A 19,100-nucleotide genomic window follows, 5' to 3' on the forward strand; every position below is an offset into this window, starting at 1 on the left:
TTGAAGAAAGCAGACCCTGGCGGGGTTAAATAACTTGCCCAGAGTCACACAGGCATTAAATAGTAGTAGGATTTGAACCCAAGTGTTCTGATTCCAAATGTGGTATGCTTTCTAGTGTACCACATTGCCTTATGTTGAGCAGAAATCTGTCTGCCTTTAGTGCCTCTCCAGTACTCCTCTCACTTATCTATAAGGCTAAGTAAAAAAAGTCTACTCTGTCTTGCATATGACAGCCCTTCAAGTATCAGATAATTTCTTTGATATTCACCCCCTAAAGTGGTCTCTTCTTCAGGTTAGGCATTGGAGAATTCCTTCCACAGATATTAATGTGGCCTTCCACAGATGTGGTGTAGACAAAATAGTCCCAACTGTGGTCTGACCAGGACTGTCATCACCTACTTCCCTCGTTTTGGGTAGTGTCACACACTATACCTTTGTTAAGGCATCTCACTCTTACTTTAGCCTTTTTGACTACCACATTGCACTACTGGTATTATGCCATTCTCATTTATGGTAAATTGGTATTCTGGGAGGATAGATTTTAGTTTTGAAAATAGCCCAAGATCATTCAGAACCAGGCTTGTTGGCTAAGGTGAGTGTCAAGCCACAGAATTCTATTTTGGCCTGAAAATGAGACTAAATGAGCATAAAGTCACAAGATTTAACTTTTAAAAATGTATCCTATTCATTCATCCATTTGTTTATTTTTAAGTTAGCTTTATTTGTTTATGATTGGTAAACAGGGCTTTAAAGGCCCTTTGAAAAGAAATATCAGGTCCAAAAAGGTTTGAGAAACAGCAGCAAAAATTGGGGAACAGATATGGGCTTCCACAAGTATTTGTGGTGGGAGCAGCACTTATGTAGGTGCATAAGTTTGGGAATGTTTATTTTAAAATGTAGTTTCACAGCTTTCAGTCCACGCTGTACATATCCACAAAAGGGGAGGAAAGGAGTGGCTGCTACATTCAAATGGCAGGTTTTAAGCCCATAGAAAATCTGAAAATTGTGGTTTTGAGAAGTGAAAATTCCAAGAAATGGAAGATATATCAACCTTTCATACTTGCATTCTGTTTGCAGTTGGTGAAAATATGGACTTGCTGAAATAGTGAAGCCCTTCTAATTTTGACAAACTTTTTGTTTCCTTATTCGTTAGGTTGACGAAACTTATATTAATGATCTTGCAAAAATGGTCAAATATAAGTAAGTATCCTATGCAAGTAATCTATGTTATAAAGTGAATCACTTTTCCATTTTATCTTCATCTCTCCTCCTTACCCTTCACCTTTTTACTGCTTTTTGCTTTTTCAAACATTTCTGCTAATGATTTGGTGCCTATTGGTAAAATGAGCTGTGTGGTGTGATCATGAGCAGGGGTTGATGTCCCTTGTAGATGAGTGGTTCTGTCCATTTCTTTGCAGGGTTTCTTGCATCTGAAGCTCTGCTTTTACCCCTTTCCATTTATTCATGTGAGCATTTGAGAAGTATCTGGGGGAGAGATGGAGGACTGGGAAAGGTGACACTTGATCTGATGGAGCCTTGAAGGACGTTAGGGTTTCTAAGAGGTGGAGGTGAAGAGGGGAATGTGTGGGGGACAGCCCACACAAAGGAATAGAGGTGGGAACTGGTATACTGTATTAAAGAAACTACTGGAGGTTGGCCAGTTTGTCTGGAATGAAAAGCCTGCGAAGGGGAGTAATTTAAAATCAATTTGGAAAGGTAGCCTGAAGCCAAATTGTGAAGGGTTTTTTTTTCAATGCCAGAGGAGTTTGTATCTTATATCATAGGGACAATAAGGAGCTACTGGAGGTTCTCTTAAAACAGGTGATACATAGATCTATAATTAAGACCTATCACTTTGGTCATAGAGATGGCGAATGCATTGAGCAGTCATTTGACGTGCTTGTACCAGAAGCAATGGTGGTATTTGTTTGGTTTCTATTCTAGAGCAAGAGGCAGAAAGTAGCAGAAGGGGAGAGGGAGCTAGCTGACCTCCAGTCTCTTACAGAACCAGAGCTGGAGAAGACCTAAGAGGCCATCTAGTCCAACTTAGACCAAGGAGAAGATTCCCTTCTCTAACATACCCAAGACATGATCACCTTGCCTTTTCTTGAAGCCCTTCAGTGAGGGGAAACCTACTACTTTCTGAAGTTATAATTGTCAGACAGATTATCGTTAAAAAAAAAAAGGCAAGAAATTGACAGATGTCCAGATATTTAAAGTCTCCCATCACATCTAAATCATGACCTGGTGTCAAGCTTATGTGTGATTTCCCAAATTTGTCTGTTTACTCTTTCTGCCTGGGTGGAGTCTATCATATTCTGATGACAGTCTCACTCTTCCTGCTTGTATCTATCTTCTTTCACCCAAATGTTCTTTGCACTGATTTCCCTGGCTGGTTCCTGGATTTCCTCATGAGTATATCTTAGTATGGAATTTCTCCCCTCTCCCATGCCACTTCCCTTTCCCCCCAGTCCTTTACCTGTTTTGTTTCTTATGAATAAGGTATTGCAGTCAAGGAATCCCATGAAATCTCAGAGATATCTGTGAAGTCACATTTTTCTCCTTGCATTTGGATCTGTAATTCATCTTTTTCATTACCTAAACCTGGTCTATCAGATTAAATATCTGGTGTTAATTTTGATTACAAAGGAAATAAAAGAAAATAATGGATAAAATTTTTCATTAATGTTTTCTAAGTATCCCAAGGAACCTATAACTAAATGCTTCATTAGTAAATTTGTTTTCTAATATTAATAGCTATCCTATTTATTAGCTGTCATTTATATTCTCAGATTACATAGCTTATAATAAAATCTTTCTCTTTTTTTAAGTTTTAGAAAGAAATTTATTAAGTCATTTGGTATAGGAGAACAAGCAGGAAAGGAGGTATGGCTTCCTCTCCAGACTCTGGAAGGTTTACATTATATAGGATTTGGACAAGGGAACCAGGGAACCTGCACACAAACCACACACGTGCAGTTAGGCAATTTTGCTGAGAGGGCAACTTGAAAGTAAGGTAGATTGAGTTGAATATTAGTAAATCTAAACATCCAATAAAATTTGGGTAGAGCAAAAACACGAAGAGAAACCAAAACACAAGTTTAGGTTGACCCAAAATATGATTTAGGTGTGGGGATCCAAAACAAGAATGTTTTGGGTAGATCCAGGACCTGGGGGAGCCCAAAATTCTTTGTAGCTATCTCCAGCTTTCCTGGAGAGTTACTGAGGTCAGGGTGACATTCTGGGTTCGAATAATCCCTGATCATAAAAAAGTTAATTTAAACAGTATTAATAAGTTTTCTGAACACTATAATAAATGGTAAATAAAAATCCACAGGAAATGTAGTGGGAAACATTTAAGTGAAGATCAAGAAGAGAAAAAAAAAACCAAATAATATTGTCATGAAAGTATGCTATAGACCACCAGGACAGAAGGACGAAAGAGTGGAGGGAGCATCACAAACTTTACACAGAGTATTTGGTAGCTTTCTTTAGTCTTTTTTTTTTTAATTTTAAAGGCAATTAATTATTTAATTATTAATGTTTTTAGTTTGCAACACTCAAGAGTTCCACAAGTTTTTGAGTTCCAAATTTTCTTCCTCCTTCCCCTCCCAAGATGGTATGTGATCTGATATAGATTCTACATACACCTTCACATTAAACTTATTTTCCCAATAATCAAGTTGTAAAGAAGAATGATAGCCAATGAAATGAACCATGAGAAAGATAAAACAAAACCAAAAATCAAATCAAATCAGATTTTAAAAAAGAGAGAGCAAATAGTTTGCTTCAATCTGCATTCAGACTCCGTAATTCTTTCTCTGGATGTGAATAGCCTTTTCCATCATTAGTCTTTTGGAGGTGTCTTAGAACCTTGCATTATTTCAAGAACCAAGTCTATCAAAGTCATCACAGAAGCAATGTGTCTGTGGTTGTGTACAATGTTCTCCTGGTTCTGTTCCCTTCACTCATCATCAGATCATATAAGTTTCTCCAGGTTTTTATGAAGTCCCATCTGCTCCTCATTTCTTATAGCACAATAGTATTCCATTATATTCATATGCCACAATTTGTTTAGCCGTTCCCCAATTGATGGGCATCCCCTTGATTTCAAATTCTTTGCCATCACAAAAAGAGCTGCTATAAATATTTTTGTACATATGGGTTCTTTCCCCCCTATGATCTCTTTGGGATATTGCCCTAGAAATGGTATTGCTGGGTCAAAGGGTCTGCACATTAAAATGAAATCTTATTTATTAGGAAAATGGTGTGTGTTGAGGGAGGAGACCTTGTTTTTTTGTTTGTTTGTTTCAGGAAATGTAGTATTCATTGTCGATCTACCATTTGTTTCTGTTTACAGATTCCCTGAAAAAGTACAATCTGGAGTCTTAGAGATGATTTCTCCACCAGCCTTTTATTATCCATCTTTTTTAGACATCAAGTTAACTTTTGGGGACTCAGAAGAAAGAGTGAGGTATGACAAATCTGGGCAACAGTGTGTTTAAATTGGTAGTGATTCATTTGGTGAAAATTTATTCGTAATGTTTGAGAATCTGCATCCAAGTAGTATATTCCAAATGTTGTCGGTATTTGGGTACATTTAATGAACTTCCCAAGAAAAGCCTGGATCCAATGGGGAAGTCTTGGGGCTCTGAATCAGGGAACCTGCATTTTATTTCTAGGGCTGCCACTCACTTAGCTGTGCTACTTTAAGAAAGTCACTTAGGTCTCTGAGACAGTTTATTTAACCTTTCAAACGAGTACACAAATACCTTCCTCATAAAGGTGTTGAATCACCAGAGGCAACAAGTATAAAAGAGCTTTCACAAATTAAAAGAGTTTTTTGGCTTTGCGGTTGTGTTCCTGTTGTTGTGAATATCATAGAGGAAGTATTATAAAAATGCTAAAATGTTGGTTCCTTCCCTGAGTATTTTTCTTGAGAGCAAGACTAGGCAGGCTTTCTTCCTGAAGCTTACAGTTCTGTTTGACTTTAGTTTGGAAGTGGCTATGGTATGTCAGACAGTGGATGCTTATTATCGGCTTGACATAATGATTGCAGAATCTTAGAATCCTAGAAGCTCAAAGCTGGAGAGAGCCACAGAGGCCACTTCATCAACTCTTCCCCTGAACAAGAATATGCTCTTTACGTGATTTATTGTTCAACCTCAAATTTAAGACCAGCGGTGAGAGTAGGTAGGAGGTTCTACTTAGGCTTAATGGTTAGGAAGTTTTTCTTTATTTTGAGCTTAAATCCCCCTCCTGACAATGTCCCACAGTTACGTGCTATCCTGTAGACCGGTGTAGGAAGGCGACCTGGGATTTAGAGGGAGAAGGTATTATCTTTCAATTTTTAGATGAGGAAACTGAGGCCCACATGGTAAGTGATTTGTTCAAGACTACCTGGAACTGGGATTCAAACCCATGTCTTCTGACCTAACACCCTTTCCACTGTAAAGTGCTGCCTTCCCAGGCTCATTAGTTTATTTTGAAGTTTTTTGTGATTCCGGTCACTCTACTTTGGATCCTGCCAGCTGATCAACATCCTTCTCAGAATCTAGTGCTCAGAACTTAGCATATTCCAGATGTGGTCTGACCAAAATAGAGTGCAGGGGGACTATCCTCTCTGTCTTTCTCATCACTGTATCTCTCCTAAAGTCTCTCTAAGATTGTGTTAGCTGCTTTGACATCCACGTAACACTTACGTCTAGCTTTAAGTCTACTGCTACTCTTAAGATGTTTTTCAGAAGAACTATTTTCTGGTTATACCTGCCCCGTCTTGTGAAGTTGATTTTTTTTTTAATCCCAATATAAGATTATTACATTTATCTCTCTCAGATTTCATCATTGCCCAGATTCGGGCCAGCGGTCTAGGTACTGAACCATTTTTGAATACTGATCCTTTCATCCCATATGTTAGCTAATCCTTCTAGCTTTGTGCCACCTTTTATTGGATAAGGACAGATCCCGTAAGGAACACCATGAGTTCAAAGTTGATATTGAGCCATTATTGACAAATGTTTATTGTTGTTAAGTTGTTTCAGTCATGTCTGACTCTCTGTGACCCCATTTGGGATTTTCTTGGCAAGGATACTAGAGTGGTTTGCCATTTTCTTCTCCAGCTCATTTTACAGATGAAGACCTGAGGCAAACAAGGTTAAGTGACTTGCCCAGCTACTAAATAGCTGAGGTTGAATTTGAACTCAAGTCCTCCTGACTCCAGGGCTGATGTGCATTAACTGCTGTGCCAGCCGTGTAGCTGCCCAGCTAACACATCTTTGGTCTGACCATTCAGTCAGTATTATCTCCACCTCACTGTACCGTTGATTAGTCCACGTCTCAACAGCAAAGAGACTTTGCCAAATACATTGCTAAAATCTGGGTGTAAACTATATATACAGCTTCTACATGATCTACTAGTCTATTTTTCTTGTCAGAAAAAGAAATCAAGTTAGTCTCCTGTGAAAACTAGTGTGGCTTATTCTTGATGACGCCATGTTGATTCTTTGTAATCCCTGGTTCCTTTTTCAGTTATTCACTAAGCATTCTTTCAATAATACATTTCAGAATTTTGTAAAGAGCAGAAATCAAGCTCACTGATATACAGTTTGCAGACTCTACTCCCCTCATTTTTTTTGAAAATTAAAATATTTGTCCTTCTCCTCATGTGACCTATCTCCTCTTCTCTGTGATGTTGAGTTTCAATTCCTTATTCGTCACTTTTGTTCTGTTTTTTCTAGTCCAAAGGTCATTCTCCTATGACTTCTCTGTTTCTCCATTAGTTTTCAGCATTTCCAGGTCTGTTTCTTTAGACAACTTCCCCTTTTCCTCCATGTAGGTAGGAATTGTTTCTCTTTGTATCTGTAGAATTTCTTTCTTGGACTACCCATCTCTCTTGTGCTAATGGCCTCTAGCTTAAGTCCATCCTTTCTCTGAACCCTTTGAAATCTTCTTGCCCTGGGTAAATGTTCAGCTCTTCCTGGTTCTCATCTTCATTTCTCTCAGAGGTTCTCAGAAAGAAAGGGAGTGGTCACTTTTTCCCAAGCTTTCCACCGTTTCTACTTCTGCAACGTCTTTCTCCTTGCTTGGTGAGATTCTGGTCCTTCATCCCTCATCTTGGTCTTTTCCACAAGATAATCACAGAAAAGAAATTCGAACAGCTTCTTATGTCTCATATTTCAGAGGATTTATTTTCCGAAAACATTTTAATGGTTTGCACTGGTTGAGCTAGTCCCCAGCTTTTTATCTAACCTAAAGTGAAGTTAGATTTCTCTTAATATTCAGGTCAATTTAGCTAGTTTTGGATCAGCTGTTCATTCATGCCAAGTGCTATGGGAAATATGCATGCTTTGCCTAACAGTGCCCTTCCCTCAGGAAGTTTATAGTCTTTTTTTTGTCAGGGGAATAAAACTTTTGTATATGAAATTACAGAAACATGAGCAATAGTAATGCATGCTAAATCATATAACGCTGTATTATCAGATAATTGGTACAAGATGCAGCATTGACATAGTGGATAGACACCTGGCCTTGAAGCCAGGAGCACCTTTGGTTCAAGTGCTGCTGCCTCTGACCCATATTGACTGTGTGACCATGGGCAAGTCACTTAACCCTTCAATGTTCTTGGCAGTTCTGTAGGACTAGAAGTTGTTATGTAATGGCAGAAGGATTTCCTTACCCAGGAGTTTGTGGTATCAGTGTAATCACGGGTCTAATTCCTATCCCTATATTTAGCAAAATATTTCAAGTCATGAAAGGGAACTGATGGAAGAGACAAGAATCATGAGTTGGAGGGGAAAAATCAATTAATTTTCCTTCTGGAGAGCATATTAAAACAGTTCATTATACACAGAGAATAAGGTTCTTTTAAAATCTTCATTTAGAAAATACCTAATTAGGAGTGCATGGGATTACCAGCATATGGTTTGAATGAATGAAAACATTTATTAAGAGTTTTTGGTAGGGGAGCAACTAGGTGGCACATTGAGTAGAGCACTGGCCCTGGAGTCAGGAGCACCTAAGTTCAAATTCAACCTTAGACACTTACTAGCTATGTGACCCTGGGCAAATCGATTAATTCAGATTGCCTCCAGAAAAGGGGGGAAAAAGTTTACTGTGTGCCAAGCACCAAGGATACAAGTAGAAAAAACAAAAACAAGACAGTCTCTGCTCTCCAGGGGCTCATACTCCGGTTGTGGAAGACCACACTTATTTGATCATTTAATTCTCTGGACCTCAGTTTCCTCAACTTTAAAAGGAGGCAGTTAGACCAGATGACCATGGATTCTCAAAATGATTTAATTGTTAACTCTACTCATAAGATCATAAAATCGCATATCTAGAACTAGAAGTAACCTCAGAGGCCGTCTTGTCTGAACCTACCACCCCATTTCATGGATGAGGATGCCAAAGCACAAAGAGGTTTAATCATGATTTGTCCAGGATCATACAAGTAGGAAGCATCAGAAGTGGGATTTGAACCAACCCAAGTCCTCTGACTTTATAGCCAGTGCTTTTTTTCCCACTGTACCACATTTGAAAAATATTAATTCATTCTGCTTCTTCTGAGTTAATGATATTGCTGCTAGCCAGAGTTAAATATAAATCAAATGTGCTTTCATTTCAATATATTACTATTACATTACTAAGTGACCATTTTCTGTGCCCTGTTAGTGCCTGCTTTTGCCACGGCAATAGATTTTAAAGAGGTGTGGGGTGAGAAAGGTGCCCTTAAGAGGTCTTGGTTCTCCCATCTCTATCAGTATGCAAATCATTTGGCTGGAATGCAGCCAGGGTTGCCAAAGTAAATCATTGACTTTGCCTCATTCTGATTGCTTTTCGGTTATTCTAAGACTCCAATGTGGCTTTACTCCTTCAAATTACTTTTTCATTTATTTTCATTTAGGAATTAGCTGCACTTATTCAAAATATTATTTATTTGTTTTAGTTTTGGAATGAACTACTATGAGCCAATTACAAAAATATGTTAAGGAGAAAAAAACAGCTAATTCTTTCCCCTACTGTTTTCTGAGCCAAATGAGGCACTTCTTCACTTTCCCTCTGTCACCTAAAAATGCCCAGGATATCAGTATATTATGCACACTGTGGATAGCTAATACTATCTTTTTATGTACCTTATGTATTGCTTCATGTGAGGATAAGTATAAATTACCTGACCTCTCAGAAGGTATTGGGTGTCCCCAAATCCTAGGAAGTAGCAATTGAGGCTGCTTCGAAATTGTAGAGAGATTCCATAATTTCTGGCCCTGCTGGCATCATAGTTGTTAAATCAGCAGGCAGCCATGCAATTCATTCATTCACTTAAAAAAATACTTGTAAAATGTTCCTTACCAATTGCTGGGGGAGCTGGGGACTGATTGGAAAGGCAGGAGGTAGAGAACCAATGGCATGGAGGATGAATCCCAGGATGTGGGTATGTTAGATTCTCAGGTATGAGACAAATCCATATATAAAGAATTACATATGCCTGAATGTGGGGAGAGGGAGAAGTTGGCGGGGGGGTGTTCCTGAAAGAAGGTCAGCAGGTACCATGGGCATGGAACAAGGAAAGTTGTTTCTATCCACCAGCAGCTAGTTATTGCATTCTGCATTTTTTTTCATTGCATCATTTATACACACTGATTCACTTGTACTGTAACACATGAAGTTTATATTTGAGCAGAAACTAGACCAGAAGAAATAGTGTACCATCCTTCCCCCTTCTCCCACCCCTCCTTGGCCATACTTCTACCATGATAGAAATGGATTTTAAGTTTGTGTCATATTTTATGGCCTGCTTTAGTATATGTACTGTAGGATAAAGTAATTCATTTTTAATACCACTGAAACCCTTATTAGGAAGGGCAGATTATTTGTAAAAATGCATAAATTATGCTGGTTGAGAAACTCATTCTTCTTATTTATGGATCTTGTTCATCCCATTTAGATCAGTCCCATGTCAAGGTGCCATACAAGTATATCTTTTAAGCATGACAAATTGTGCCAGATGGCATGGAAAAAACTATCTGTGAGAAGATTTGTATGCACATCTCTGATAGCCCTAGGTCTCTGTCCTAGAGGGCATCTTTCATTAGGACTCATACAGTTTATATAAAATGTATATAGACTGACAATCCATAGAGAATTGAGAGGATAGCAGAAATGAAGCATTTTCTTTTACTCCAGTTGACAGCTTTCTTGGTCCTCATGTACCTCATAAATATAGGAAAACCTTTTTTTTTTTCCTTGCCACCCATTAATTGCACTGGTAGGAAGAGAATTCTGGTGGCTCCAAATGATAATGACTCAGATTTATTATTTGTAATAAGTTAGAGGCATCTCAACAGGAAACAGAATAACAAATTAGATCGGAGGAGTCCAGCTCAGTGCTTTAAACTCCCCTAGCCTAATGGTGGTCAATCATAGCTCAGTAAAGAAGATAGTACCCTTTAGCATACAAAAATGGCAGCTTCACTTAACCTAGGAAGCACTTTCTTCCAACAACCATCTTGAAGAGTTTGTCAGTTCTTTTGATCCCTAAACTATGTTGCATACATCGTACCTTTAAACAATAATGGAAAAAAATATTAATGGAGATTTTATTGCTAACCTTTAGGTGGAGGACCAAACAAAACCTGGATTACAGCTTCTTGATGCTGTATGCCCAAGATAAGGGCAAGTTTTACCTTCAGGTAAGGTGATATTATAAATCATTCCCGCAGGACCATTCACTTGGGAAGTATATCAAGCAGTTGTTCTATGGGGGGTAGATGCTAAGATCAGTCTCTGACTTGTCATATCTCCCTACCCCCTTACAGTTGTATGGGAGAATAAGCTAAAAACTGTTGTAAAGTAAAAAAAAAGGTAAATGTGTACATAAGAATAGAAAATGCTATGTATAAGGACTTGTCAGCTGTGGAGAACCTGAGACAGATTCATCGAGGGAGCAGCCTGTGCACTGGAACTTGGAGGACAGCAGCATAATATGTCAGTAGGCAGCAATTGAGTGAAGGCATTCCAGGCATAAAGAGTATTGTGAACATATATTTAGAGGGAGGAAAGAAAGTGTATGCCATGTACAGGGATCATCCATTTTTTCTCATGAGATATTGCTGGGAAGGTTGGTACCAGGTTCTGGAGAGCCCCCTTTGTTTTGCTGTAGCAATGATCATTCTTTTTATTGTTTATTCTATCTTTTTCATTTTTTATTTTGGCAATTTAATGTTTTTTCTTTTTGTTCATGGTAGCTACCAATTTATCACTTTAGCTTGTCTTTAAAAAAAAACCATATTCCAGTGATCATTTCTATCATAGTTTATCTATTTCTCCCTTAATTTTCAACATTTTGTCTTTTGTGCTTGCTTTGGGTTTGAGTTTTGTGGTTTTCATACATGGAAATAAATGAGGCTTACACTTGAAGAAAAGTGGAGGTGTTTTTTAGCTCAGAAAGTGAAAATGGTAAGCCTGATTCTTCCATTCGTGTGCAATGAGGTGGCTCTCTCAGTTTCCTTAAGCATACTTATGTTTTCCTCTGTGGCAGAAATACCATATTACTTCCTTACAACCCCCCAACCAGGAATCATAAGTTGCAATGATTCTGTTCCAGGACTGACAGTGTAGCTCCCAGATAGGGTTAAGACCAGAGGATTAGAGACCTTGCTTCAAATCACTTCAGTTATTAAGCACCTACTTGTGCAAAGCACTGTGAGTCCTGGGGGTTTTAGTGAAGCCCAAGCCCAATATGACGAGAGTTGTAACTTCAAGAGCTACTGTGTCTCCCTCTAGTCAATGTGGGGATGATCCCTTTTGAATGTAGGCAGGCTGGTCCTTGGGCAGCATACCTAAGAAAATTTGAGGATAGAAGGAAAACTTAGAGCTGGGGAGACAAGGGACAACTCCAGGGAAGAACTGGCCCCTGGGTGGAGCCTTGGAGGTAGATAAAGAAGCCATGGATTTGTGGGAGGACATCCTATTTTCGGATGGCTCTAATTGCTAGGGTAGAGCCTGAATTTCCTTCCTTGAAACTTGTATCCTTAAGTTCTTTTTTAGTTCTGAAGCCAAGAACAAGTCTTAATCCCTCTTCCAAGGGACCAGCTCTTCAGATGCTTGAAAAGAGCTGTCATGTTCCCCGCCCCTCCCCCCCCCCACCTGGGGTCTTTAACAGTTCCTTATAGGGCATGAATTTGAGGTGTTTCACCACCCTGACTATCCTCCTCTTGACTCTGACGTCCTTCCTAAAATGTGTTGCTTAGGACAGAAGATGGCAATCGAGGTATAGTCTGATTTTGAGGATTGAAGGCAATAGGACCAACACTTCCTCTCTTCCTTGCTTCACCTTAGCCAAATGACTGTACTAACTTCCTCTCTTGCCCCATGATACACTTAATGCATTTGCATTAAACTCATTTAATGAGTTTGCATTTCAATATCCATCTCCTCCTCCAGATCTATTTCCAGGTACAATATATCCATACTTCCTCCTCTCCTCCCCATCTTGTAATTATGAGTTGATTTTTTTAAACACAATTATGAGACTTTACATTTATCTTTATCGATTTCATTTTATTAGATTTGACCCAGCATTATAATCTGTTTGGATCCCAATTTGGGGATCTGACTTGTGAGTTTTCCTTTCCAACTTTGTGTAATCTGCACATAAAGGACTTATTACTCCATCAAATCAGATGACCATGTTATATAATAATAAACCTAACAAATAATACCAATAGCAACTCAAATTCTTGCAGTGGTACAGGATAGGGGTACAGGATACTTTCCTTAGGATGCTCAGGGATGACACTCTCCATTTTTCAGATGAGGAGACAGAGGCTCAAAGGCTGACACTTTTCCAGGGTCAAATAGGTATTAATTGTCAAGAATAGGTTTGAACACAGGTCTCCTGAGTCCCAGTCCAGTATTCTTTTCATGATACTGTTCTGTAGCTATAACAACTTGAAAGCAATATTTGTTACAAACTGTTTACTTTTTCTTCTTTCCTTACTTTTAGTTTAATCATCTGTAACTCAGTTCTTCTAGCTTTCCTTTTTGAGAAACTTCCACTATATCTTAATTCCTGACTACTTTGACCATTAACCTCCAATCTCTTTACCTTCACTTTCCTGAGAAGTACGGTCCCCAAAGAGTCAACTGAGAATTCCCAAAGAATAATGATCTGTTGAGTGCAGTGCCTGACTGGTTATTCTAGTTTCTAGTCATTCTAGTTTCAGTAAACAATCTGTTAAAAAAAAATCCTAGGTGCCCAGAGTTGTTATTTGTTAAGTAAACTGCCTGGTCACAGTATACCCTGCATCCATTCCCATTGTGCTGTCTGGAGATATCTCTAATATTTTTATTTCATTTATCTAGAATTCTTTATTTAAATAGTGCTGGTTTGTCTTCCCGATTGGATTATAAGCTGGGTGATAGCAAAGACACTCACTGTGTGACATACTTCTTTTTGTCTCTACTGGGCCAAGTGTACACTCAGAAGTATCAGTATTTGATGATTGATTGACTCAGCGGAGATTTGGAAGAAGGAAAAGCTGCAGGGGGTGCTCCGCTCTGGACTTGTTGAGTTTGAGATATCTCTGGGACATGCGGTTTGAAATGTCCAGTAAGTGATTGGTGACATGGACCTGAAGCTCAGGAGAGAAACTAGGCCTAGAAGTGGTCAGATAGGTAGGGGAAGAGGAGGGTAGAAGCATGTTATAAAAATCCAGAGAGAAAAGAGTACCCAGGATGACAGTGGACAACCATGTCAAATGCAGCAGATCCGTCAAGAAGAGTGAAACCCAAGAAAAGGCCATCAGATCTGGGAAAGAAGAGACCTTTGTCAATTTTGGAGGCAGTGTTTCAGTTGAGTGATGAGGACAGAAGCTGTATCACAAAGGATTGAAGAATGAGTGAAAAGAGAGGGAGTAGAAGACAAAAAGAGATTTAGGACAATAGCTTGAGCAGGTGGTAGTATCTAATAAAGGTGGGTTGTTTTTTTTTAAAGGATGAGGGAGACTTGGCATGTTTGAAGATTGCAAGAAAGCAGCTAGTAGCTAGGGGTGATTGGAGACTTGAGAAAATAGAGGATGCAATTTCTCCTCACAACAACCCTATTGTACATGCTACTATCTCCACTTTCCAATTGAGGAGACAACTGAAGTATATAGACATCAAGTGACTTGTCCAGGTTTACACAGCTTGACTTGGTTTTTTTTTTTTTTGAATGCTTCACTTTTGTTATAGAACCCAAAATACAAACTCATTTCCAGGCTTCATATTAACATCACTGAATATGGTCCAGCTTGTTAAGTGTCACAGGCATGATTTGAACCCAGGAATATTGTTATGCTAGCATAGAGCATCAGCTTTTTGGTATCATCCATGCTAAGAGATTTCTTCCCTCCTAAAATCTGTGTTCCTATAACCAAAAAGATAATGCATATTTATTTGAGTGTTGTAGTTACATATTTTTAATCATATACAAATGGATTTAAATCACCTTGATGGGTGGGGGAGGCCAATTAGGAGGCTGTTGCTACATTCTAAATAGTATTGTTTTTGGTGAGATAGAAAATTTTCCCTTTTGTTTCCTGGTGTGATCAACCATAATGTGTACAGCACAAAGGATCCTGGATCTGGAGTCAGTGATTCTGGATTCAAATCCTCACTCTCCTCCTTTCCATCTCTGTCACTTTGGGCAGACCGTTTCACAATTTATTCATGGATAAAATAAGGGTATTGGACCAGATGACCTCTAAGACCCCTTCAAATTCCATAAATTCTGTGATTCAAGGAGTAGATTACCAAAAGTCAGCAAAGAAGCCTTGACCTCAAAATCACAAGCATGTAGACCCTGGGGGAGGGAAAGGAATGGGAAGGGGAATGCAAAGGGAAGAGGAAAGGAAAAGGATTATCTGTCCCTACTAACTTCTTTGCAGCCTTACTTAACATCCACTTAAAGGTTCGGTTGTTTCTCATAAATATTTGTAATAGAAAATTTTAATGTTCTGTTTAGAGAGATTTTTTTTCCCCTCTTCAGGTTATAGTCTTATCATCCCCCACTCTAGTACTGTTTATTAAGGTTAATTGACAATGAAAACAGATGGTTCCCCCCCCCCCACCACACACACACACACACACACACATGCGCACACACACACACACACACACACATATATTATATCCCTCTGTGCTCTTTTGTCATGCAGTTATGAGATATAATCTGATTTATTGTTCCTGAGGCTGTGTCCATAGCAGACTTGAGTCAGAGTCCAAAATTATGTTGAGATGTTGCCCTAGCCAGTGTGGGCAGAAATATCAGATAGTCCTAATAACTGCTTCATAACCATCATCATAAAATTCTTGAACATGTTAACTTTTTTTTTTGTCTTTCTCTTTTTTAAAACGAAATTTTATATAAAGCTAACCTACATTTCTCCTTTTACTGACAAGGGACATTTGATTCTAAATCCCCATGCAAGTACAAATGAAATGTGAGAAGCTTTATGGAATGATTAGATAAATTTTATATGATCAGAAACCTTTATGAAACATGAGTTTCTTGAGACAGAGCCTAATACCAAGCTCCAGCCGAGGTTTTCCTGAAAAAAGCTTTGCTTTCAAATTGCATGATCTGATCAATGATCTGCCCATTGGACAAATTATTGAGTACGCACTGTTTGTAAGTCTCCCTACTAGACTGCTTTGGGGGATGAAAAGTCAAGGCCTGGTCTCTGTGCTCATAGAAATTACAGCCTGGGAGAGATAGATGAGGAACAGAGATCATTTCAGATCATATAACGGGAAGGTGGAAGTCCAGGAAGAGAGAGGAGAGTGCTGTTTTAGTTCAAAGTAAGGCAAGCTTACTCCCACCCTGAAGGAGGGAGAATTGGCCCCATGAGGTGGTAGAAATAGGGTTGGATTTTCAAGTCAAAGATTATCTTGATCTCCCTCCTGGTACTTTCACTCGCCACCACTGTGACGTTTAGTAATCCAGTTAGATTCACTGGCTTCAGTTTCCTGCTATGATCTGTTATGTGAGAGGGTTAGAGGAGATGGCTTCTGAAGTTTCTTCTAGCTCTGTTACATCTTCGGTCTCCTGACTCAAGGAAAACTCTGGGGAAGAGATGACACTTGATATTTGCTCTGAATTAAGCAGATGGTAGTGGGAGGAAAGAGCAGGGGCACAAGGATAAGAAAACAGGGGGCATTTGTGGGGAATTGTGAGTCCTCCAGCCAGGCGGGTCTGGGTGCCCTGAGTGTTACAACAGGGAGTGGCGTGAGATAGGCTTGGAAAGCTAGGCTGGAACCAAACAAAGAATGGGCCTTGAAGATGGCAGAGGAGTTCAGAGTGACTGTAGCTGGGAATCAGGGGCCTTCAGAGTTTGGGGTTTTTTGCACAAGGAAAACGACTGCTCAGAGGTACTTTTTAGGAAAACTAATTTGACAGTTGTGTGTAGGATGGTTTGGAGGGAGGAAAGACTGAAGACAGGGAGACCAGTTAGGAAGCTAATGCACATGTCTGGTGAGAGATCGTGGTGGCTTGAAGCAGAGAAATGATGGGGAGGAAGAGGAGGCGCTGGTCCTGGTGTCATACAGTGGCATTGGCTCCAGGACCTGGAGGTCCTGGTTTCAGATCTCACCTCTAAGATATGTACTGTGTCACTTAATATCTTTGGTCCTCAGTTCCCTCGTCTCTAAAATGAGATCACTAGATGGCCTCTGAGGGCCTTCCTGGCTCTGAAGGTGTGAGCCTGTGATCCTGTTACATTGTGCTATTGTTTGGTGGGAGAGCAGGAACCCCCCAAACTAGAATGCAGTGGTCAGTTGTCTGAACACCCCAGGAAACAATATGAGGGACAAAGAGTATGAAGTTATCAGAGGCAAGGAGCAGGTGAAGAGGCAACAATCCAGCTTGTTGTTAGTAAAAGTGCTGAGGGACCCTCACTTCTCATGTGAATGTCAGGAATCTCGGTAGCTAAGTCACAGGATAAAATACCAGGCGAAAGGTACATGATCCAGGTGCTCAGGCCAGTTGGGTCACAGCCCCGTCATCCAGAGAGCCCTGGGATGTCAGTGAAATCCTGAAACCAAGTTTGTTTCTGCCAGAGGCCTCCTCTGTACGTACACACAAGCTATGGAGTCACCAACTCACCTCAGATGGTAAAAGAGCATCGGCTGTGTGTTCTTGCTAGATTAGTAATCAGTCTTGATCAGTGAAAAATGGTGCATGGTTATTTAAAAATTTTTAGCAATTAATGAGAACTTTCTCTCTTTGCCATCCCCCGTAAGGAAAAAACAAAACAAAATAAAACCCCTGTAGCATATGCACATAGTCAAGCAAAACAATCCCCTTGTTGGTCATGTTAAAAAATAATAGACATAGTGTCCTTCAAGGCTTGGCTGGCTTTAGGAGTGCAGGGTCACAGATTGAGAGGGACCTTAGGGCTAGATCAGAGTAGTCCAGACCCCTCATTTTTCAGAGAAAGAACCTGAAGCCCAGGCTAGTGAAGTGATTTGTGCAAGGTTAGGTGGCACAGGGGACAAAGCACTGGGCCTGGGGTCAGGAAGACTGCTGTCAGATACTTCCTAGCCTTGCGACCCTGGGCAAGTCACTTAACCCCATTTGCCTCAGTTTCCTCATCTTTAAAATGAGCCAGAGAAGGAGACGGCAAAGCGTTCCAGCTTCTCTGCCAAGAAAACCCCAAATGGGGACACCAAGAGTGGGACAGGATTGAAAAACACCTGAATGACAGCAACACCGCACAGGTAATGACTGACAGAGCCAGGGCTCAGACTCAGGTCCTTGGACCCTTAAGTCCAGTGGTCTCACCCCACTTACCACCATAGCAGGGAATTAAAGGCTTCAGTTTTCTCAGCATGCTTTACTATTGTTTCTGTTGATAATTCTATTAATGGTATATAAATGGCAGAAAAGATAGAATGCTGGATCTGGACTCAGGAAGACTGCATTTGAATCTTGCCTAGAGGCTTCCGAGCAGTGTGACCCTGAGTATGTTGTCTTTCTGCCTCAGTTTGCTCCTCTAGGAAACGGGGCAAGAGCACCCACTTGCCAGGGTTCTAAGGATCGAATGAGAAAATAAATACACACAAAGCTCCATATAAATGTTATCAGGTGATGAAGTCCCCCCAGCCCTTCCTGCAGACGATGTGGTACTGATTGAATTTTGCACCTTTAACCACTGCAGTGCCTCCTCAAAAAAAAAAAACCAAAACCAGATCCAGAGCCCCTCTAATGCGGCGTAGTGGATAGAGTGCTGGACTTGGAGTCGAGAAGACCTGAGTTCCCGTCCTTCCTCAGCCACTTACTAGCAGTGTGGTCCTGGGCAAGTCACTTAACTCTCCCCATCTCTTGTTTTCTCCTCTGTATAAAATGATGATAATTACATGACCTACCTGACCCAGCTGTTGTCAGAATCAAATGAGATAACATGTGTAAAGCACATTGGGGAAAAATAAAGGTGTCATCCAAATGATCCCTATTATTGTTAACGATGTTATGTTGATAAAATTCTTGAAACTTTACCTCTATTTAACCAATTGAGTGGGCGCTATAGGTATTGTCCCCATTACGCAGATGAGGATACTGAGGTTGAGAAAGGTCAAGGGGTAAAATTCTCTTGGGTCAGGAATCTAGAGAGGTGAACTATGGGTTAAATTACCAGACAAAAGGCATAAAATCTGAGTAAGATGGGTCTGAGCCCAAACACTCAGAAAGCACTATGTTATGAATAATTTTTTGAGAAAAAATTTGTCTTATATTTGTCTTATACAGGTTATCTCAAAATTTAGTGCTGTTTTAAGTTTTAATAGGGCAGCTGGGTGCCACAGTGGACAGAATGCTGGCCTTAGAGTCAGGAAGACTCATCTTCCCGAGCTCAAATCCGGCCTCAAACACTTACTAGCTGTGTGACCCTAGACATGTCACTTAACCCTGTTTGCCTCCATTTCCTCATCTGTAAAATAAGCTGGAAAAGCAAATGGCAAACCACTCTGGTACCTTTTCCTGGAAAACCCCAAATGGGGCCTTGAAGAGCTGGACACAACTGAAAACGACTGAACAAAATGAAATTTTAATAGCTTTTAATAGA

At 39.9% G+C, this 19,100-nt stretch overlaps 1 protein-coding gene across 1 annotated transcript in view; it reads left to right on the forward strand.

Moving 5' to 3' along the window:
- Positions 1-19,100, forward strand: part of MGAT4D (MGAT4 family member D) — a 109,140-nt gene that overhangs the window by 28,288 nt on the left and 61,752 nt on the right. The window contains exons 5-7 of the mRNA XM_036765003.1: positions 1,154-1,200; positions 4,361-4,474; positions 10,613-10,688. Coding sequence (XP_036620898.1) covers positions 1,154-1,200; positions 4,361-4,474; positions 10,613-10,688 — 237 coding nt within the window. The remainder of the gene's footprint in view (positions 1-1,153; positions 1,201-4,360; positions 4,475-10,612; positions 10,689-19,100) is intronic.

The sequence above is a fragment of the Trichosurus vulpecula genome, chromosome 6, assembly GCF_011100635.1.
Source record: "Trichosurus vulpecula isolate mTriVul1 chromosome 6, mTriVul1.pri, whole genome shotgun sequence".
Taxonomy (NCBI): Eukaryota; Metazoa; Chordata; class Mammalia; order Diprotodontia; family Phalangeridae; genus Trichosurus; species Trichosurus vulpecula.